This window comes from Diuraphis noxia, unplaced genomic scaffold (assembly GCF_037042655.1).
Source record: "Diuraphis noxia isolate RWA-SAM2 unplaced genomic scaffold, SU_Dnox_SAM2 contig0001, whole genome shotgun sequence".
Classification (NCBI taxonomy): domain Eukaryota; kingdom Metazoa; phylum Arthropoda; class Insecta; order Hemiptera; family Aphididae; genus Diuraphis; species Diuraphis noxia.
This window is the reverse complement of record NW_028301711.1, coordinates 18,035,539-18,060,253: the sequence shown is the minus strand read 5'-3', so window position 1 is coordinate 18,060,253 and position 24,715 is coordinate 18,035,539. Positions and strand designations below refer to the sequence as shown.

At 28.9% G+C, this 24,715-nt stretch overlaps 1 protein-coding gene and 1 pseudogene across 1 annotated transcript; both read left to right on the top strand.

Moving 5' to 3' along the window:
* Positions 1-11,918: 11,918 nt before the first annotated feature.
* On the top strand, positions 11,919-17,081 carry LOC149060102 (uncharacterized). The gene is made up of 8 exons (XM_089227745.1): positions 11,919-12,048; positions 12,460-12,580; positions 12,638-12,834; positions 13,544-13,735; positions 14,081-14,656; positions 14,974-15,786; positions 15,898-16,039; positions 17,069-17,081. Exons 1-8 carry the CDS (start codon positions 11,919-11,921, stop codon positions 17,079-17,081), a joined length of 2,184 nt encoding a protein of 727 aa, XP_089083871.1.
* Positions 17,082-18,608: 1,527 nt separating this feature from the next.
* On the top strand, positions 18,609-21,859 carry LOC149060101 (uncharacterized; annotated as a pseudogene).
* Positions 21,860-24,715: the final 2,856 nt, after the last annotated feature.

The window sequence follows — 24,715 nt, the reverse complement described above, 5'->3', positions numbered from 1 at the left end:
TTACTAAATTATCATTATGAACACCTATCTAAGATGATATTTTAGATAATATGTATGAGTTTTACGATGTATTCCATTGATTGAATTAGATAACTTTCAATCATTAAGTTGTTAGCTACCATCATAATTGTAATGATGTTTTGATATTAGAAAAATGTTTGATTTGATAATGGGATATTGATATTATATATAAATATAATATCTATGTATCTGATTATTAAATAGTGTTAAGTATATAAAAGATATGATTGATATAATATTTTCAATTATTTTGAGGTTGAGTTATTATTTATAATTAAAAGAGTATAGGATTATTGATTTCTAATATATTTAGCTAAATATTTAGCTAAATATTTTTAAATATATATACTATATTATTGTAAACATATCATATCATATTAAAATAAATGTTTAAGAATTTAGGTAATGGATGTAATGATTCTATATAAATTATATTGGAATAACGAGAATATTTATTGTAAATTATTATTATTAAATGGAAAAAAAAAAAAAAAAAAAATTAACCTAGTTTATAGGTATCTATCTATGTATGTGAGTATGTATGATAGTATAAAATTGATATGGATATAATTATATAATAACTTGATATTTTCAAATAATGAATTATATCAAAAAAAAAAACTTATCTACACTATGTTTGATTATGAATTTATATCCTCATCAATTTTATACTATCATACATACTCCCATACATAGATATATACCTATAAACTAGGTTAATTTTTTTTCATATAATAATAATAATTTACAATAAATATTCTCGTTATTCCTATATAATTCAGAACAAAATCACAGTTCATCGGACACACTAGGAATGTCTATCATTTTTATATCATTTTTTATGTGATATAAAAATAGTACTATAAATAATAATAATAATAACAACAACCATAAAAATAATAATCCCACATGTATCTAGTTTAAGTAATACTGTAAAATTATAAATTATTATTTAGATAACAAAAATGGTTTAATTTAATACTGCTAGAACCTAAAACTTATTATTGATATTCCATCCCATTTTAGATACATTATATGGTTTAAATTGTAAAAACAATTATTCATTTTCTATAGTAATCAATTAAACTATTGTACAATATTTATTACAGCATTTATTTCATTCATTTTAGGTTCAATATTTATCATATTTGGGAGGTAACAACATCAATTGTACTATGAAGAGAATACTGACAAAATTATTTACTGACAATTTACTCTCTCTATTTTCGTATAATGGTAAAAAAGGAAAAAGAAAATTTTGCGACCTGATTATTTGTCCCGTTATTTTTGGTAAGATTATATTAATTGAATGTTATATTTTCACATTTAAATAAGTCTATTATAGCAGTTTATATATTATTATTTTACAGACGCAGTAAAATGTCAATCAAAATTTATGAATGTTTCCCAAAATGAATTAGAAGGAAGAATTAAGTACCATTTAGCTCAGGCACCATTTAACATAAAAAAAAACGAAAAACTTGGAATAACTACTGCAGCTACAGTTTAAAATTATTAATTGCCATTTAATTAAAATTATAAAACTGACTATTATCATATAAGCTATGCATTTTACTTAAAAAAAAAATTGTCATATAGTAATTACTATTTAGGTTTTTTTTTCACTATTAATCTAATTTGTTACTAAATAATGCTTAATATTATATTATATAAATTCTTTATTAATCACACAAATAAGTTTATTATATACATATTATGTAATTGTTAATATTTTAATATATAATTTATTATATAATTAAATGTAAAGAATTAAACCAGTATTTAATCAATTCTTTATTTTGTTATAATAACAATAATAGATTATAAAAAATAAAGTTGTCCAAATTGTATTGTTTAATATGTATTATATTTGTTGTTTTTATTACCTATATATTATTATTTTTATTTTAGAAGTTACCTAATCCTAATTATTTTAAAATTGATAACATATTTCAATTATTTCTTAAGAACTATAAACAAATTCTATTTTATTTTTAACACAGCCAAATAATAATATCAGGTATAACTTTAAAACTACAGTATAATTACTTTAAATTGTAAAAAAAAAATAAATATTTAATTTCGTGTTATTAATTAAATATTGAAATTAAAGTTTAGAATCAAGTTTATTAGTCAACGTTGAATAGATATTAGAAATGGGTTCAAAAAATCAATTTTCCATATTTATTTAATATTTATAAATGAAAAATTAATGTTGATTAAATATAAGATATTTAATATCAAATGTTAAATAAAAGTTTATTTAATATATTTATGTTGTGTGGGTAGAGCTAATTCTTACTTTTCATATACATGACTAAAATATCTAAATATAAATATTTTATACCAAACCACTCTACACATCTATTTTACACATAGATATTAAATGTTTTACAATATGGGGGGAGGGGGATTTTACTATCATCGTGATCACCGGCGTCACTGATGATGTCGTCAAAGACTCTGATATACTTAAATTAATTTTTTTTTTTTTAAAGGTTTTACTGTATTATTTTAATTATAAAAAAAATGAATACTGGTATATTATTACTTTAGTATGGATATTCCTTCAAAGTTTGAAGGGGTAATACTCAATATTACATATGTATTCTGATTGGAAATATTATAATAGTAGCTATAATAATTATAAGATGATGTTATTAATTTAAATATGAATATTATAGATATAATAACGTTTAAACTGTTAACATTTCAACAGACATTAAAGATTAATTGAAAGTGTAACTAAACTCATAATAATATATTTAATTTTTGATACTCATGAACAGTATATTATTTAAATGTAATATATTTAACTGATAATTAAATATAATTTTTCCACTTAAGAACATATTACTTTCGATAGAAGATAATCGAACATCATTTAAATTAGATTCGATTGTTTTATAATATTATTACTGATTATTAAAACTTTGTTAGTTATTAAAGGATAATTATATAAGTAAAAACAATTTTTCACAGTCTGTAATAACATTTTCAAGAGTTTTATTCCAACTAGTTGTATATAATATATCAATGTGTGATACCTATAGTAACATATACCTACATAATGCTTAATCATTACATTATAGAGAGATATTTCACATATCATTAAAATTAAAAGTGTAATATATTTATATGATAGTTAAATATAATTTTTCTCCTATGTAGGTATATATTATTTTTGGGAGAAGAAAATCGAATATGATTTAAATTAGAATCCATCGTTTATAATATATTATCGATAGCTATTACCCCTCCAACAGTTATTAAAGGATAATTAAAAGTGATACACTTTCATAATAAAATATCAATATACTCAATATACTCAATATTATTTAATTAAATATGAATAATACTCGATATTATTTCTTTACACATGAACTCGATCGCGAAGTATATGATCAATCAGATAGGTATAGGTAGATTGTAGAGTATGGATATGTATAATAATATAGTATATTTTCTATAATAAACATGAATAAGAGGGGTAAGACTATTTATGGATTGGAGGAGGTAAGCGTAAGATCGTATATTGATAGGAGAATGGAAGAGGATTTTTAGGAGGAGATTGTATGTATATGATAGGAAATTAGCCCTCTTATATCTGACCTCGATACATAGTGTTAAAGTATATGGTATATCTATTTTTCATAATAGGTTTATCATAACATATTGATACCTACAGTTAAGATATTAGAAAACTTGATCTATCATCTTAATATAAATATAATAATGTAATTTTTCTAATGAGTTTTATTTGAATGTGAAATTTCTAGGCTAATAGAAAAAATATAGTAGCTAATTATATTATTGGTATTGGTAATGTTATGTATAAACACCACTCTACATAATATGTATTAAATATATATAAATATTATTTATATTGAAATACATATAATCTTATACTTAAATGTATATTACTATCGAAATAAGATAATTGAATATCATTTAAATTAGATTTGATTGTTTATAATATTATCGAAGGCTATTAACACTTCAGAATTTATTAAAGGATAATTAAAAGTGGAAGACTTTCTTAATAACATTTCCAATACTTTCATCCGCTGGTAGTTGTATACAATAACTCAATGTATTATATTTGAATATATATAATATATAATTTCTACTAAATAGAAGAGGGTGGTGAGGAAGGTATATACATAAATAGAGGGGTATGTATATGATAGGAATAGATAAGAGGGGGGGGGGGGGTAAGGCCGAGCATGGATGGTAGGGGGATGGGCAGGGTATGGTATGTGATGGATGAGAGGGGAGAGTATATTATTTAATTTACTTATCTCAAAATTATTCAAAAATAAATATATATTTTTTTTCGGGGAGGGGGGGTATGTGATAAGTATAGATGGGAGAGGGATGGGTAGGGCATGACATGGATGAGAGGGGAGGGGGCACGGCCGGGCACGGTCGCGATAGCTCGAACCATAGGGCGGGCGGGGTAATGGGATCTGCGGTCCAACAGGCAGTCCAACAAGCAATCTATTGGTTGGGGGGTTGGGGGGGGGTGGGAATGCAACTCCAACCAGTCTAGTTTGCTCGCCACCTGACCATGTGACTCTTTTTGCTATTCATTCTGTGATGTGCGTTATTAGATATCTTGTTAGTTGTAGGTAATGTAACGATGGTCGCTTTCTGAATTCAAGTACAATTTTTGATCACCGTCACCGGTTCCAACCGAGCAGAGCAAAGGTAACACCGACAATCAATCAAGTATTGTACCTAACGTAGGTGGGAGATGAACAAGTAATGCACGACGTCAAATTGAGTGACCTGATAAAATCCACCAAGAGGCTGCCCCTCACGTCGTCAGTCAAGCAGCCCTACATAACTGAGTGAGCGTTCAAGTCCCCCCTGCCCACAACTAAGACTTGATAGCCTTGATGAACACGAATCGAATCGTCAAAGTTGGTAAGCTAGTAATTTCAGTCTTGTACATCTTAGTCCGTGCTGACAGCTATGGGCCCCCAACCCCGGCCATCGCTTGACCTAACACTCTAAGTGCACAGCGTTAAAATTTAAAAATTCCTCTAAATTTTTATTCGAGTACTTCATAATTTTCAAAAAAAACTATACCTACCTAAACAGATCACAAAACAATCAGATGATTCTCAATTATAAAAAAAAAAAGGAAATCATTATAACAATTAAAATATTATTTTAACAATAATCTTATCGATTTATTGAAGTTATTTAAAAAAAAAGAGTTAAAGTTTCAATAGTTTTGACGACCAGGCGGTTTTGGAAACATTGGCTTGACATCAAATCGCTGTGAGGGCAAGACAATTGAAGTCTGCTTAGTCTTGTCAATGCTCTTTTTGATCTTGTTGATCTTATAGTTTTTATCCCAATCCGACTGACATTTGTCCATCGCCATTTGAAGTTCATGTAAAGACGGTTTACGATTTTTCAAAGAAGACTCCGATGAAGAATCAGAAGAAAACTGAGAAGTCTTTGATGAAGAAGGTGAAGACTTTGATGAAGACGGTGAAGACTTCGATGAAGACTGTGAAGACTTCGATGAAGACTGTGAAGACTTCGATGAAGACTGTGAAGACTTCGATGAAGACTGTGAAGACTTTGATGAAGACTGGGATGAAGACATGACGTTTCTAGTCCTATACAAAGAATAAGGTCGTTACAATTATATTTAGATATTTTTTTTGATTTTCAACTTCTTTTGTTGCAGGTCAAACATTGATTAGTGATAAATAATAAGATACAAAAATATTTTTATGATTGGTATGTATTATATATGTACATCTATAAAATTGAAACTGGCACTTAGTGCAAAAATATTAAACCATACATTAATAAATTGCTACATTTTTTGATACGCATGACAGTGCTATCTTAATGTAGACCAAATACTTTTGTATGTCAACTCAAAACTGGTATTTACAATTTGCTTTATTTGCTACGCTATTTAAAAAATTTTTACAGTCTGATTTTACCCGAAGTCCTGGAAGCTGAAAATTTTATATTTCCATCACCGACATATTGTTCAAATACCACGGTATTAGTATCGAAATTCGAAATTATATATTAAGTTTATATTATTGCAAAGTATTATTTCATACTTTTTGTTTTAATTGATAATACATGCCTTAAGCTGTATTTTTTTTATATTTAAATATATGTTGTCATTAAGTTTATAAATATGAAGCTACAATAAATAGGTAAGTTATTTAGTTTTAGATTCTGAACGAAGTGATGAATGTATTGATTTTACAATGATGTGTGTATGTTTTTATTTTTGTGTCTGTGTACAGCATAACTAGTCGAAGTAATGCTGCGATTTCAAACTTTGGGGGGTGGTTTCCGATGTAAAAGTGAATATCCTTGGTGCATTATACAGGTCGAAAGTAAACATTTTCCAACAGTTTTCAAAAAAATCGAGAAAAACAATTAAAAAATGACAGAAAAACGGGAATTTTTACGCAAAACCAGTTTTCGACCAAATCGATTGTTTTATATGGTTGTAATTCAAAAACTAATAACTGTAAATACTTGAAATTCATGGTAGTGATATCTATATACAGTATAATTTTCAAAAATGTTGATTTTTTGAGTTATTTATAGACCACTGAAATTTGCAATTTTTTTGAGAATTTTTGTGCCGGTAAAAAAAGATAGACGACCAAAAAAAAACTTGAAAATTTAATACAAGGTTCCTTATGAGTTGTTCTTATTATAGCTAAAAAAAATTAAAAATCGTAAGTCACCTTTTTTTTTTTATAAGCGTTTATATTTCAAATTTTTACGAAATCTGTCGAAAACGCGAAAATTTGCAAGTAATTTTGAAGTTTAAAAATCATTAAAATGTTTGTGTTTTTAACTAAGGATTAAAAATATAACACTAAGTTTTGCATAAGTTTTCCTTCAAGTAGCTATAGAGACAACCCGAAAAATCATTATAGGAAAAATTTTAAGTACGTTTGAATTTTAAATTTTTAGGAAATAGCGTAACGATAACGATTTATCCTGAAACGATTTTAAATATTTGTTATTATTCATAAAGTATAAGTTGTAGACACTTGAAATTTTATCAGTTATTTAGATTGGCATTTTCTTAACATGATTTAATTTTCAAAATCTTTTGACTTTTTTTGAGATATTTATAGACAACTGAAATTTTCAATTATTTAAAAAAATTTTTTTTGGCCCTATCAAAATACTTGAAAATTTAATACAAAGTCCCTTCTAAGTTATTCTTATGGTGAATAAAAAATTATAAGAATACATAGTCACAATTTTTTTTTATTACCATTTGAAGTTCAAATATTGACAAAAATTCGTCAAACCCATGAATATTTTTTTTTTTGTGTTTGTCATTGCGAAAATGTGCTTATGACTGACAAAAATATTATATTAAGAGCTTATAAAAGATCAATCTCTACATTTAAATCTAGTCTACATTACAACAAATTTTGGATTTATACCACATGTACACAAGTAGAAAAAAGAGGTATTTTTTATTTTTGTTTCAAGTATTTGTTGTATTTACCTATATATAAATTTTTTTTAGGTGAAACCTTGGAAAAATTTATAAATATTGTGTTAGAAGCAAAACAAAAGTTAGAGGAAGCTAATTCTGAAGTAGCAAAATTGATTTTAGAATAATGCAACCCACACAGCATTTGGGTAATGATAATATTTTGTAAATATCTTAAAATGGTTGAATCATGAATATTTTTATAAAAATATTTTTTTGATATTTAAGAAAAGTTTCCAAGAAAATATTGTTGAAACAATCATAATACAACTTTTTATAATTATTAATTCGTAAATATTTTATCAATTATGTCAAAATATATTTTTTAAATATATTCCAATGTTTGAGAACAAAATATTTTCAGGATAATTATAATACAACTTTTTATAATTATTATTTGGTAAATATTTTATCTATTATATTAAAATATATTTTTTTAATGTTCTGTAATAGTCGCAAACAAAATATTTTTTGGACAATAGTATTAGTACCTCGAATAGATATTTTTCAAAAATATTTTATAATACCTTCAAGGCCGTAACTGGAAAACAATTTAGGGGTCTAACATTTTTTAATTATAGATACTAAACACTTGCCATTTTTACATTAAAAATATAAAATTTGACTATTATTATCAAATGTATGATAAATTTTATCTTATTTTAAAATACTGCTTTAACGAAAATATACAATTATTTTTTAAAAATATATATAGTTATTAAACTATATTCACCGCTAAACTTTTCTACTTTTAAAAATTTCGGGGAAGGGGGGTCTGGACCCCTGGATCCTCCCCCAGTTACGGCCTTGAATACCTTTATATATATATATATATATATATATATATATAACCTCTAGGCTCTAAGTGAATAACACACTAGGCGATTCGAACGCGCGTCTTCGCGCGTTTTGAACGTCGCGATTAATCGCCCAAAATTAAACATATACTTGTATATAGGCGAGGTTTCGAAGCGCGTTCGAATTGCCTAGTGTGTTATCCACTTAAAAAAAATAAATTGTAATTTAGTTCTGTAAAAAATTAAGTTTGAAATAAAACTACTAAAATAATATAGAATTTTGGTAATTCGACTATAAGTATATATAGAATTGTTCCGCGAAAAGCCGAAAAACAGTTTTTACTTTTTGCAATGTTAATGTTGTACATATTTTGATGGTTGTACACAATACATGCGGGTAGCGGGTGTAGTGTCGTTTATTAAGAATTAAGATGTTACTAATATACCTACCTACGTAAAAATAAAATTTTAAAAAGTGGGGTGGAGTAGATCTGCGTTGGTGAAGTTTGTCAATCGGTCCTCGGAGAGGATAGTGAATTTTTGCAATGATTGCATTCAATAAAAAACGATTCTGAGCGGCCAAAAAAAAACTATGAATCATAAATATGTGTTAATAATTAACCATTATTAATTGTGTATTATCTTATATCTAGTTGGAATTATGTAATTTTTAAATTTTATTCGTTTCTACTGCGATAAATAAAGTGTTAGAAATTAAAATTCCGTTTTTAGCGGTTTTTCATAAATTTGTCGGTGGTTTTTCCCGTGGTGTTAAATAACTATTGAGACCTGTCTAGAGTATACCATCTATATCCTATTTACTAAAATATAAGATACTACATATTGCAATCAAAGAACTCCTTCATGTAGAAATTTTGTTTACAGGATAAAAAATTAATAACAAAAAATAAACATCATTGTAAAACCACTAGCTTCCTAGCTCCGCTCAGAATCTAATACATCAAACAACAACTAATTATCTACTAAAAAGGTGGGAAAGTGGACGATGTCACTGTGCTGTCTAATAGCACAGAACAATAATAATAGTTACAAGTGTGTCTAATATTGTTGGTAATTTGGTATTAAATTTTAATTCTATATGATAAAATGATAATAATATCATTGTACATAATATACGAAATATACGAATATACATAATATACGAAGAAAACCTACCTGATATACTCACAATATCCCCCCCCCTCCGCGCACAAGCATTACCATTGTCCATTAGCGACCGGCCAGCTCACACCCCCTCTGCTCTAAATGGAATAAAAATCAATTAAAATTAGTAGAAATTTTCACAGAAAAAATACGAACACAAAATATGTTAAGGAGTAATAAACGTTTTTTATTTAAATATAAAGTAGTTTATCTTAAAGCTGATAGTTATACTTGCTTAAAGTGTCAACAATATTTTTTATACATCTGATTGATTGACATTTGGTTGCTTCAACTGATATTATTATACGCTCAATGGGCAGTAAATCACAAACATCTCCTTTGGTCTTGATATAATCATCTTTTGCAAATGTATAGGGATGATACGAAAATGATGATGTTTTGGCTATCAAAATTAATCAATTTATCAGCATCATCATTATCTTTCATCAGATCTAAAAATACATTAAATAAAAAAACAAATGTATTTAATACACTTAAATTTTCACTTTTTTAGTAGGTTTAGCACAGCAGATCTCGTTTAATTCCGTTACTTTAAAAATTAGAGTTACCACTGACCTCTTATAAAACTTAAAGGTATGTTTATTATGTAGATGACCTCATGGGCATTTAACTAAATTTTAATTACGAACCGAGTTATAAGTGTTTGAAAACTGTACGTTGTTTGTACATCTTAAAATCAGGCCCTATTATTTGTAAAATTTCGGACTGCACACTTCATTTTATTTTCCTTACAGTCTTAGAAAAAGGAATGTATTACACACACATACATATATATATATATATATATATATATAATGTAACGCAATGCATTTCAATAAAACAACAAAATACTTATCTTTTAATAAAAATCATAAAAATTAAATAGGATATATAATAAAAAAAAAGCTTAACTAGTTAAAACGAATCTTTATTGGTAAACAATGACGGTTCATCACTCTTTAATTTGGCTTCAGGGAAGACGCCTTCATACCATTCCTGTTGTTTACCCAGTGGATGAACTTTTGAATGCCTTTTTTTACTATTTAACCATTTTAATACTGTAGGTTGTGGATCGAATTCAGTTACAACAGGCATATTTATTTTTATATACAATGCATTTTTGATGTTTTCAGTTACTCAACAAATGTAGCAAAGCATATTCGAGCATTTGAAATTGCTTCATTCCAAGCATTTAAACAATTAAGTTTCATAAAACAGTTGATTTGCTCAAATTTTTAAACTAACAAAGATACACATGATCTGGTGATATACAGAAATTTGCTATATTAAAACACATAAGACAGAAAATAAATGCTAGTAAAAAAATTATTTTCAAAATTAATATTAAATCTTAAGTCTATTCATCAATAATTTGCATGCTTTCCGCAAACTATAAGATAATTTATAAATTAATATCAATAATATCATGTATTAATAATATGTTTCGTAACTTAAATTTGTACACATAATTTAACACATTTAGGTGTTATTAGAAATTTAAATCTAAAGTGGGAAGAAAACTATTTGACTTTATATTGTTTTAGAGCCAGCCAAGTATTACATAAACTTCTTTTCAATTGACGAGGCTTGAGTCTCTTATAATTTACAGTATTTGACTTATAAGTATAAACTATTTTTAAATGATAACTAACAATGTATTTATTAAAGAAAAAAAAACAAATGATTAATTCTATAATCTATACTATTATATAAAATTGTAAGGGTTTTTCTTAGACCGCGCTAACCGAGAAAACTACTGAACCGATTTGGTTGAAATTTTTTTTGGCTGAAACCCGACACTCCGCTGAAGGTTATAGTAACACTTTTGTCAATAAAAAAAAAGTATAAAGTTCATACAAAATCAAAAACAGAATCAAAGTAGTGGCGCCCTCTTTCGGCCAAAAAATATACTAAATATTTTTAGTTGTTACGGTTCTATAGGTTGCAGATCCAAAGAGGATGAGTTGTTCTTATATAAAATGGAAACATATGGTAAACTTTTTGTATGACATATAGTTACTATTGGTTACTGATAGGACAAGGTTATTATGAAAGAATATTTTATGAAAATCCACCCGAAATGTAGGAAATCTGTATGTCAAAAATACAACATTGGCGCCATCTGTCTAGAAAAAAACAAACTAAATTATAAAAAATTTAGTTTTATTGTTGCAGATTAAAATAATAATAAGTAGTGTATTATATAGTGGTTGCTATTGGTTTATCGGGCATGTTTGTATATTATAATATTACAAGCCGACCCGGCCACGCGTTGCTGTGGCTAAAGTTTTTGTAATATTACATTATAGTAAACAATCTAAGAGAACATCAGTCACTGGCATCAGCACACTGGCATAATTTGTACTTAGTTTTTTTACCTTTTTTTCTTACCCAAATTTTGAGTAAGTGGCCAATTCATTATCATGCCGAGAGCGCAAAGAGCACGCATTAGCAGAAGAACTGCCAATGCATCTCGAATGTATAACAGAAGGCAACAAAATAACACACCAGAACGTTCTCAAACACGTGCTCAGGAGCAACGTAACGCTTTGAGTATGAAATCAGCGTTTAATTATCAATCCGAGATTGATTATTTAAATATTAAAGCGCTTCAAATTGGACGAATGACTATATTATGTCCTAAGTGCCATGCAAAAAAATGGAAAGATGAAACCCATGGACTTTGCTGCGCTGACGGTAAAGTTGTTTTACACCAATTTGAGGATCTTCCAGACCTAATTAAAAGTTTAATTGATAATTCTCACCCTCTATCAAAACATTTCTTTGATAATTCTAGACGGTATAACACTCTGTTTCAAATGACATCGTTTGGAGCAAACGAAATAAGTGAAGGGAACTTCATGCCCTCTTTTAAAATTCAGGGTCAAGTGCATCATTTAATAGGTAGTTTATTACCCGAAATTGGAAATAATGCTAAATTTTTACAAATATATTTTATGTCAGAGTCGGATCAAATATCTATTCGAACAAATATGATTCCAAATATGAAAAGAGGTCTCATTGAATCATTGCAAACAGTTTTGCGTGAAAATAATCACCTCATACAGAGCTTTAGATCTAATCTGTAGTCGAGGTCTTTTGATGAGTTGCAAAACTTTAAGTTAATTATTCATGCTGACAGAGTTCCTCAAGATGAACACAGAGGTCAATATAATGCACCTACCATCGATGAAGTAGCTGTATTATTAGTTAATGAAGATAAAGGTCCCAGAGATATAGTTCTGCACGGTCGGAGTGGACAATTGAGTCGAGTTTCCGAATTGAATAGATCTTATGATGCACTGCAATATCCATTGATGTATACTAGAGGCGAAGACGGTTATCACATTAATATATTACAGGAAAATAACCAAAATCGAACCAAAACTGTATCCTGCATGCAATTTTATTCTTATAGGTTTATGGTTAGAGAAACAAGTCTAAATCATCTACATTATTACAAAACATTATTCAGCCAATTCGCCGTAGATATGATGGCAAAATTGATTTCTGAAAGACTACACTTTATTCGTAACCATCAAAAACAACTACGTGCGGATGATTATGTTCACCTCCGAGATGCTGTTAACAATGATGCAAATATTAATGCTAATAACGTTGGGCAACAAGTAATTCTTCCTTCCTCTTTTACTGGCTCCCCACGTTACATGCATGAAAAAAATCAGGATGCCATGACTTATGTTCGTAAATTTGGCCGTCCAGATTTATTTATTACTTTTACATGCAACCCGGAATGGCCGGAAATAAAAAATGAATTATTTCAAGATCAAAAGTCGTTTGATAGACACGATATAATCTCTAGAGTTTTTCATCTCAAACTAAAAAAGTTTATGCATGTATTAAAAAATAAATATATTTTCGGAGATGTAAATTGTTATGTTTACAGTGTTGAATGGCAAAAAACGAGGTTTGCCACACTGCCACATTCTTTTGTGGTTACAAACGAAAATTCAGCCAGATGAAATTGATAAAATTATTTCTGCCGAGATACCAAACAAAGACTGAGATCCTATACTTTATGAAATAGTTTGCAAGAATATGATTCATGGCCCATGCGGCGAGTTAAATATTAGATCGCCATGTATGAATATTGGAAAATGTAGTAAGAAATACCCTCACAAATTGGTCAAGGATACTCAAACTGGAGATGATGGTTATCCGACTTACCGACGGAGATCACCAGATGATGGAGGTTATACTGCAATATTAAAAGTTCGTGGTAAAACAGAAATCGTGGTTGACAACCGTTGGGTTGTACCGTATTGTCCAGTGCTATCTAGGTGCTTTAATACGCATATTAACGTAGAATACTGTCATACGGTTAAAGCGATAAAATACATATGTAAATATATTAATAAAGGATCAGATAGAGCTACTTTTTCTGTTAATCGTGAAAACGATTAGATTACAAATTTTTTGAATGGTCGATACATATGTACTTCTGAAGCGTTTTGGAGAATTTTCAATTTTGAAATCCATGATAGAGATCCGACAGTTCAGCACTTGGCTGTTCATCTAGAAAATGGACAGCGTGTTTTCTTTAATGATAATAATCTTCATCAAGTTATTGAAAATCCAAGAAAAACGACACTAACTGCATTTTTTGAACTGTGTTCACATGATGATTTTGCGAAAACACTGTTCTATCATGAAGTTCCTTCTTATTACACCTGGGATAATAGCAGAGGCTGGTTAAAGAGAAGACGGGGAAAAGATGTTCCAGGTTGGCCAGGAATAAAAATGGACACTGCCATTGGTAGAATTTACACGATTCAACCAAATCAAAGTGAGTGCTTCCATTTAAGATTGTTACTAAATTATGTACAAGGTCCTACTTCATTTGAAAGCTTGAAGGCCTTTGATGCAGTCATTCACGCGACTTTTAAAGCTTCCTGTTTTGCTCTTGGGCTTTTACAAAATGACGAGCAATGGAAAAATACTCTAGCGGAGGCAGCTCTTTCACAAAGTCCTTCAAAATTAAGAGAATTATTCGCAATAATCATAGTTTTCTGCCAACCGTCTGAACCTCAATCTTTGTGGGAACAGTTCAGAAATGATTTTTGTGAAGATATTCTTCTTACAGAGCGCACTCGATTAAATGACTTGCAATTTACTTTTTCTGATGAAATATTTAATAAAGGTTTGATTGAAATAGAAGATAAAGTTGTTTTTCTGTCTGAAAAATATTTAACTGAATTTGGAATGAAGTCACCCGTTCGAAATTAAAATGCATCTGATCCTTTTGAATTCTCAATTTTGCGTTCTTACGATAATAACCGATTACAAGAATTTGTAGAAATCAATTTACCAAAATTAGTAAATGATCAAAAATATGCTTTTAATGTTATTACAGAAAGCGTAATGAATCATCAAGGAAGAGTTTTTTTTTAGATGCTCCGGGTGGTACAGGAAAAACATTCCTAATTAATTTGTTGTTGGCTCAAATTAGATCCTCAGGTAAAGTTGCATTAGCAGTAGCTTCATCTGGTATAGCAGCAACTCTCTTTAGTGGCGGCAAAACTGCTCACTCGACTTTCAAGTTACCGTTAAATGTATTATTTGATACAGAATACGTTTGTCCGATACGTAAAAATGGCCCTCATGGAAAAATTCTTCAAAAAACCTCATTCGTTGTGTGGGATGAGTGTACAATGAGTCACAGATCACATATCGAAGCAATTGATCGAACATTAAAAGATCTTAGGTGTAATAATAAGTTTATGGGTGGCATAACATTCGTTTTCGCTGGTGATTTCCGTCAAACCTTACCAGTAATCCCTAAAGGTACTCGAGCTGATGTCGTTAATGCTTGCTTAAAATCTTCCCATATATGGAACTATGTTGAAAAACTTTATTTGCGAACAAACATGAGAGTTTATTTATGCGGAGGGGACGATATTTTTCCAGCACAGTTGTTGAAAATTGGAAATGGAACTTTAGAAAATGAAAATGGTTACATTTCTGTCAATCACACGATTGGACGGGTGGTCAATAACGTGTTAGAGTTGATTTCTACAGTTTATCCAGACATTTTTAATCTGTCCAATAAATCAGATCAGTGGTTATGTGAAAGAGCTATAATCTCTCCAAGAAATGTAACAGCAGAAGAAATTAATGATATCATCCTTCTAAAATTCGATGGACACTCACGTGAATATCTATCTATTGATACAGTTACATCAACAGATGATGCTATTCATTATCCACAAGAATTTCTCAATTCTCTTTCTCCTTCGGGATTTCCTCCTCATAAACTAAAATTAAAAATTGGTGCTCCAATTACATTATTACGTAATCTTCAACCACCGAACTTATGTAACGGTACAAGATTACAAATAAAATCGTTGCGAAATACTATTATAGAAGCCGTAATTCTTACAGGGCCAGCGAAAGGAGTAATTGCATTTATTCCAAGAATTCCCATGATTCCCTCTGACTTGCCGTTTTCTTTCAAACGGCTTCAATTCCCGGTTAAAGTTTCTTTTGCCATTACCATAAACAAAGCACAAGGCCAAACATTCAAGTACGTTGGCGTAGATCTTCGTACAGAGTGCTTTTCACATGGGCAATTATACGTGGCATTTTCTCGAACTGGAGACCCGAATCATCTTATGATTTTAATTTCAACAGGAAATATAACAAAAAACATCATATACTCAGAAGTCTTATAAAATTCATATTTTAATTCTTTTTTTTTCTTTAATAAATTTTAATAAATCTTTAATAAATTTTCTTCAATAAATCTTTATCGACCATAAACTATTTATTTTTTATCAGTATTTATTTTTATCATTTATAACGCTAGAAACCGTTTTTTATATTTACTAGCCGATCACAATAAACAATAATATTTGAATAAAAAATTCTACATATAATGGTCCGAAGGCAAAATAAACAATTAATCACGGGCGAAGCTGTGACGGGTCGGCTAGTTATTGTATATTTGGACAAGTTTTTTGCATTACAATCAATGTTTAGATACAATTGACCTATTAGAAATCAGGAATCATATCTGTACCATAATAAAGTAAATTAATATTTGAGCGTGGGCTGCGTATCAAAAAACTGACAATCTTTACTCTTTAAATCTTTAATAGAAGATTATGTAATTAGTATATCAATCTTTTTGATATTGATATACTTAATCATGTAGAAGAATTTAGTTAGGGGTCCAAACATATTAAATAATTTTCCTGAAGCTCGTTTTTCTTGATTCATTTGTAGCACAGTTGGTATCCAACGTAAAAATAAATAAAATATGTCTATACTTTTTTGGCAAGTTTTGCATATTATCTATTATAGTATTGTAAAATACCCACATACAAACACAGATAATGTTCATACCATCAAGTCTCATAAGTTGATTCTCTTAAATTTTTCAAATTAACAGAGATACACATCATCTGGCAATATACAGAAATTTGATGTAGGTATTTAAACATATAAGCAGACAATAAATGCTAGTAAAAAAATTATTTTCAAAATTATAAATTGACATATGAGCATTTGAAATTGTTTCATTCTAAGCATTTAAACAAACCACATATTTTAGGCTTTTAAATTAAGTATTTTTTTTTACCATCCACTGATATTTTATGGACATTTTGGAAAAAAATAAGTAAATTCAGTTTGTAAAATGAAGTACAATATTACAAACTAATATTGGTAATATACGGTCCTGTAAAGTATTTGAGTAAAAGTATTCACTATTCAAATACTTTTTTAAGTACCTATTGAATAACTTTTTAAATACTTTCAGCATGAAGTATTTTGAATGGTATTTTAAATACTTTTTTAAGTATTAATGTATTAAGTACTTGTTTGTATTGAATACTTTGGTTTTTTATTTCAAACATTTTAATTTTTTACTTTTTCATTAAATTCAATACTCCGCTGCCAAGCAGTGCTTCAGTGGAGCGGGTATTTAATGTGGGTGGAGAAACCATGACCAAAAAGAGAAGCAGTATGACCGATGAACATTTTGAAAACATTATGTTCTTAGAATGTAGTAAACATTTTTTCAATAAATAATAAATAAAATAAAAATTATTATAAACTTACAATGTGTCTATATCACGATAAATCATTAGAAACCTACTTTAAAAGTCTCTTTACAGGACTGGTAATATGTAATACGTAATAGGTGAGAGTAAATATAAAGAACTATTATGTTATAATGTTATAATGTTATGCAAATGAACGCATGCGTAACAAATGCTAAATATTATCATTAGATTGAGCGGCATTTGCCCATGTATTACAAGTGCTACACTCAGTGCTCGAATTGGGAAAAATTAAATAGAGGAGCTCAATCCAACGATTTTAAAATGTGCGTGCACAATTAATCTACACAGACCCGTGCTTCGCCCCCACACCTCCCCTACACAACACCCACCTTGTTATAACACCAATTATAATAATCTGCATGTTTATTCAATATACAAAACAGATAATAATAATATTAATGTTTTTGATTTAAAAAATACCATATATTTTTATAAGTATATTCTTCATCGTTTACATTTCTTTTTGGACAGTATACCTCGTCGGCTGATCTATTACCTACTGTTATAGTGTTGCGTATCCAAGATGTAACATAACGGTTCAGTAAGATTTTACTCTATGTTTGGAACACGATTTTTTTAGATAGAACTATCACACGCGGTAGTATCTGTGCACCATATTTATTTTGTGGAGTGTAGAAAAGCACGGTTAAACCGTATATCCGTATTATGATTTCTAGAACCAATACGTTACCATAAATAGATTCACTTATATGATTACGTTTTCAAACATGCTACCTACATACAATATTATGTAATATGACCTACAATAATTAGTTTTTAACATATTTTTATGAACAATAATGGGAAATTAATTAATTATCTGAGTACACGTAGTTATTAATATAATTTTTCAATGTAGTATTAATTATTGATTAATTGATGCTGAAATGAAATTGTTACATTAAGACATAATAATGTAATTAAAAAAAATTATTAAAAATTTTGATATATAATTCGTCTCAATAATCTACGTACAATTATTATTAAAAAAAAAATTTGATAATATAATAATATAGTATTAAGGTCTATTCACACACAGCGGTGACGTGACAGTGCCGTGACCGTTCCGGGATTCCCCCGGCGAGGTTAATAATATTCTTAAAGGAAAGATAAGCATGACGTTCTCACACGTCCGGCGCGTGACCGTACCGACGCAAACAGTGTTGTCGCCGTCATCGCACCGTGCGCGTCCGATTACTTACGTCCGATATTTTTCATATTTCACGGTCATCATTTTCATCGCAGTACAAAAATGAATGACGAAAAACTGATAGAGTTAGTGCGAAGATATTCCGTATTATACGATTTATCACATCCCAAGTATATGAACACGGACTTCAAAAATATCATATGGGCTAAAATAGCAGAGGAAATGGAAACAACTGGTAAGAAATACAATAATTAAAAAAAATTAATACAATAAATTATTTCTAATTATTTTATTATTTTATTATTAATTTGAATAATCCCAGTAGTACCTTTTTACATATTTTTTCATACTAACATTATCTTATATAATATATTATAAGTATTTCATATCCAAGGAAGAGAACCAGCTTCGGAATTAAAGTATTCAGTGAATATTTCCCTTGTACGAAATGCATCTGTAGTTGCGTTTCCTCCTTGCAAATGTAAATTTTGTAGTGTATGTCCCTTACTTGTGAAATCCACTTGCTGATTTACGTAGTTATACGTACACGAATCATATTTTTTTATAAAATTATGTAGTAAGCAAGAAGCCAAAATTATGTAATCTACGTTTTTTGGACACGCCTGAATCCGCCTATTGTAAAGTCTAAACTTTTGTGTCAAAATACCGAATGTGTTTTCTGATGTCCTCCTGGCACGGCTCAAACGGTAATTGAAGTTACGTTTTCGATCATCCAAATTATCTCCTGGATAAGGTCTCATTAAGTAGTTCTTCAGAGGAAATGCCTCGTCAGCAACAATAACATATGGCACTTGAATCTCTGTGTTAGGTATGGTAGAATTTTCTGGAACATTCAATGAACCACGTTGAAGTGCTTTGCCTAAACTTGAATTAGCAAAAACTCCCCCATCACTATTCTTGCCATATGCTCCTACATGGACAGCAATAAAGTTACAGTGAGCGTCTACAAGAGCCAACAAAACAATAGAGAACGTCTTTTTGTAATTAAAGAACATCGATCCGGTATTCGGAGGGGCCTGGATAGTAACATGTTTCCCATCCATAGCTCCTATGCAGTTGGGAAAATTCCACATACGAAAAAAATCATCAGCGATGTTCTTCCACATTTCTTCTGTCGGAGTAGGCATCAATTCGTTCATAAGATTTTCAGAAATTATCTTACAGGTTTCTCGTACGATCTGGTAAACAGTACTATGCCCCATGCGATAACTAAATGAAATTGTCTTAAGCGAATCACCAGTAGCCAAATACCTGAAAGAAATTAAATTAAAATAATAAAACTTATTTATTCGTTGTAAATAGTACGTTTTGGTCTAACTGCTATTTTTCACAAAGTGATTTCATATGTATATACTCAATTTCGAAAAACAAGCCAATAGCACGTTTTGGATTATATGCGAAAGTATATTTGATGATATTAAGGTGAATAAAGTAATTTATTTACGTGGATTTATAACCTATTTACGTGGAACCTTGTTTTAAATTTTCAATCCTTAGCTATAAAAGTTGAACATTTTATAAATTTTTAACTACAAAATAATTATTAAATTTTTAATTTGATAATTTTTGTCAAAATTCGAACTTTAAATGCTTATAAAAAAAACTGTCACAAACGATTTTTGATTTTTTTCATCTGCCTTTGAAACAATATACTAGGAGCCTTCTATTAAATTTTCAAGCTTTTTTAACCAACAAATAAAATTTTATTGATATTTATAGAAAAAAAAACTAAAAAAATTGAAAACTGACAATGTCCGTAAACAGTTCAAAAAAAGTCAAATTATTTTCAAAATTCTATTGTGTATAGAAAATGCAAATATAAACAACCAGTGAAAATTATTTCGACTACTTATCGTGTACACAGACACAAAAAAAAAAACACACATCATTGTAAAATCAATACATTCATAGTTTTACTCAGAATCTAAAACAAAAGTTTACAACTAAATTATTAATTTTTTCTATTTATTGTTTTTATTTGATTAAAATATGGAAAATGTATTACTTAATACATTTTTCATGCGATATTATTTATTTCCTAAAAATTAAGAATAATTAGACATTAGTCAGGTTGACAATCAATAGAAAGAATCGGAGACTTTTATTTAAAAAAACGTAGCAAATTAATATAATATCAATAATTTTAATAATTTTTGAATTACCGCAAGACCCACTTACTTTTTTGTGGTTGCAAGTATTTAACACATGTTTTTTGTCTGTGTTACAGGACCTTCTTGTAAAACAAGGTGGGGTAATATTAGAGACAATTTTAGAAAATCTCTAAAGAAAAATAAAACTGTAAGTGGTCAAAGAGCGAAAAATACTAAGCAGTATAAATATTCGCAGCAGTTAACCTTTTTAACAAAGTTCTTCGAGGAGAGGGATACAATGACTAACATAGATTTTGAAGTACCAACTCAAGAGAATGCAGGTAATGATGTCGTTGATGAATCAGGTCAATATGAAAATGAAGAAAACTCCATAGACTGTACAAAAGACGTGGTTAATCCTGAGATTGTAGAATCTCAAAGTTGTACTTCGTCCAATTTAAAACAAGCTGAGTGTTTTACATTGCCTACACCACGAAAGAAAACAAAACAGTCGGTACCAGACACTCCTCCCTCGAAAACTGCCGCTGCTACTGTCATGGAGTATCTCGTCAAAAAAAATGAAAATATACAACCATTGGCCCCACAGCATCCAGTTGACGCTTTCCTATCAGGAATAGCTCCAGTCTTAAAAAACTTACCCCCACGCTACTGGCATTACGCCAAGTCTGATATATTTGCTACGGTTCAAAATTACGAATTCAAAATGATTATGGAGCAAGATCAATCTACGGAGCCACCTCCAAACCCAACGTATTCTACCCGAGCATACTATGAACAACCTACCAATGCAGCCTATTCTCCACCTAACCTTGCATCTATTTCAGCGACTAGTTCTTTCACCAACTCTCCAGGTGATCAAAGCCAAGACTCTAGTTTTGGTGCATTCCAAAAGTATGATTAGTAACTGTATGATTTAAAAGTATAATAAAAAAAAATAAATACTTAAATATGTTATTATAAAGATGATGTACTTAATATAAATTGTAAAACTTGTATCTAATTCTTATTTTATGTCTTAACCAGGTGCGTCATTTTTTTTCGTGATGCACCCTATATATATATATTATTTTTTTTTAAAACCGCCATGTTAAAATTGGTCCACTTTTAAATACAGTAATCCAGGAAAAAAACTGAAATTACGTCCCTGGTCTTAACTTATATTTACATCAGATTATACAACTACCTCAAACAAACGGCAAGCCGTTCTCTTGGTGTGATAGCTTTCCTCCAATGTGTGTCTTGCTTTTTCAGATGCACTTCCAACTTGCTCAACAGTAAGTTGAACGAATATTCAGATAACCTAAAATATTCAAAAAACTTTGTTCCATCATCCATCAACTCCTTATAGAGAGTGGAAAATTCTCCTTCAGTTGGTCTTTTCTTCCATGCCTTATGGACCCACATCCGTTTTTTCACTGCTTTTTCTTCCTCTTCTTCATCCAAAATCAAAGCAATCATCAATAGATCATTTTCTGAAAACATAGTCATCTTTGCCACGAGGTTTGGTCAATGACAGCGATACAGCACTTTACTCAACGATGACGGATGAAACACTGACTACTGTGAATACAAATCACGGCTGATAGAATCACGGAACGGATACGCCACGGTCACGGCACTGTCACGTCACCGCTGTGTGTGAATAGACCTTATAGTATATATATATATATATATATATATATATATACCTTATCTTATAGCTAGAAAAAATCTAATACACGAGCAATCGCTTAAAATAAAACGTGTGAACGATCCTGAGTTAAATTAGTAAATCTTTGCTGTAGCATGCTGCTTTACAGACAGATTTTTTTAACCTCCTCATAGAGGAAAAACTTTGTTCACATGTCACATAACATGCAAAGGACAGGTATGATTAATGCAACCTACATTAACTTGTATAAATTTGGAATACTCGTACTTCATTATTTAATATTTTTATGGCATCTGTTTTCTAAACATTTTATTAATCTGTATGCACTATGCAAGATAAGACTAAAAATAAAACTACAGTTTTAAAATTATAGGTATTTGAAATTACAAAGACGTGGCACTTGGTAGTGCTTAATGTAAAGTTGGGGCCGTTGAAGGTGCTTAGAATTAAGTAACAGGTGCATTTATACTTAGTAGTAGGTATATTAGTACCTACGTCGAAAACATCAGTTTGTTGATTCATTTTGTCTTTGTCGGTTGGTTGCATTACATAATTAAGAAAACGCAGATAAGCAATAAGCTGGTTGGTTAATTTAGTTAATTTTTTAATTTTTGGTGTGGTGAATTTTGTTTTGATAGACAAGTAATGTGGGTACATGGTAATTAGATAATAAGGTTTTAAATAAATTGATATTTAATAACGATCACTTAAGTAATTTGTTTAAATAATCTTAGGTATTTTTGTGAGAGGTTAGGTTAAACACATTTAACTACATAATAAATAATATGAAATTTATTGAACTCTGAGTCAGTTTCAAAAACAAGAATCATGTCTATATATTTATACCATTTATTACCATATTTATTTTTAGAACATAATACACACAACACACATAATAATCTAATTATGTTCATAATTATTTAAACATTCAGCTTTCAGCTTGAACATTTTAATTTTAAACTGCACAATTATTATTGTAAACTACTGTGAAAGAGTGATATTTTGTTGCAATTTTATTTTTGTGTGTATAACATAAATAATAGATATTTTAATATTGAATACTTTTACTATTTTTAATTTTACTAATTTTACAATTGTAAATATCTGTAGGTACTTAATCAACATATAATTATAAATATAATAATTATAAATCCAAAAAAAAAAAACACTTAATAGCAGGTATTAAAAATTCACCTTATGAAAATGTTAAAGTAATTGCAATTCAAATATACCTATACACATCTTAATATATTAGAACATTTTATTTATAAGAAACAGTATGAGTGAATTTGTCACTAAATATTTTTAATTTTAGATTTCTTGGAAAAAATATAATTTTTAAATGCCACATATATTTGAAATTGTAGGTAATTTTGTTTTAATAGATTTTGTATTAATTATGTGAAAACCATTTAAATTTAAGGAAACACGGGGGCGGGGGGTGACAATCTAGTGACACTAGATAAAATCATATACCCCTCTTTAAGGAAATTCTATGTACTCTTCTATAACTCATAAATATTATGCATAGCCAAAATGCATAACCCACAAGTGTTTAACGATAAAACATTTACAAAAACAATGGAAATATCATTGTTGAATATACAAAGTGAGAATAAAATTAACAACTGTGAAACCTACGACTTAACAAAATACTCCTTTTGTGCAAATGCGCAAAAAACAAACACCAACATTTATAAACATGAGAAAAATTCAAACAGATGACAGATTCAAAACGTCTCATAAGTTACAATCTAAATTTTATCAAGTTACATTCAACTTCTTTTTCATTTCTTTTGGGTCAAACTTAATCTTTATTCAATAGATAAACTTAAACATTTTTTAAATTTATTATCTCATATTGGTATACTTAATTTATTTTCTAGACACAGAAAGTCTTAATTTTACTCATTTCACTGCCTGGCTATCTTTCAATAACACTCTTGATCTTTACAATTACCTATGATTATTATAATATCATACATAGATGTAAAATACACAATAAATAAATCCATTTAAAATAAAAAAAATTCTTCTAAGAAAATTTAGCTTCAAATAAATGGTAAATCTTTTGAATACTATTTTGGTTCCAATGCACTTTAATGAAATGCCAATTGTGTATACATATATTTAAATTTATTTTGGGTTATTAAAATTAGGAAAAGATAGTTATAATATTTTTTTTTTTCAGAATTAACAA

What these genes read in the sequence shown, in the direction of transcription:
- LOC149060102 (XM_089227745.1), top strand. Translation starts at nt 11,919, where the DNA reads ATGCCGAGAGCGCAAAGAGCACGCATTAGCAGAAGAACTGCCAATGCA. An exon ending in GGAGCAACGTAACGCTTTGA is followed by an intron (nt 12,049 to 12,459) that starts GTATGAAATCAG and finishes ATTTTATGTCAG; the next exon opens with AGTCGGATCAAATATCTATT. An exon ending in TGATGAAATATTTAATAAAG is followed by an intron (nt 14,657 to 14,973) that starts GTTTGATTGAAA and finishes TTAGATCCTCAG; the next exon opens with GTAAAGTTGCATTAGCAGTA.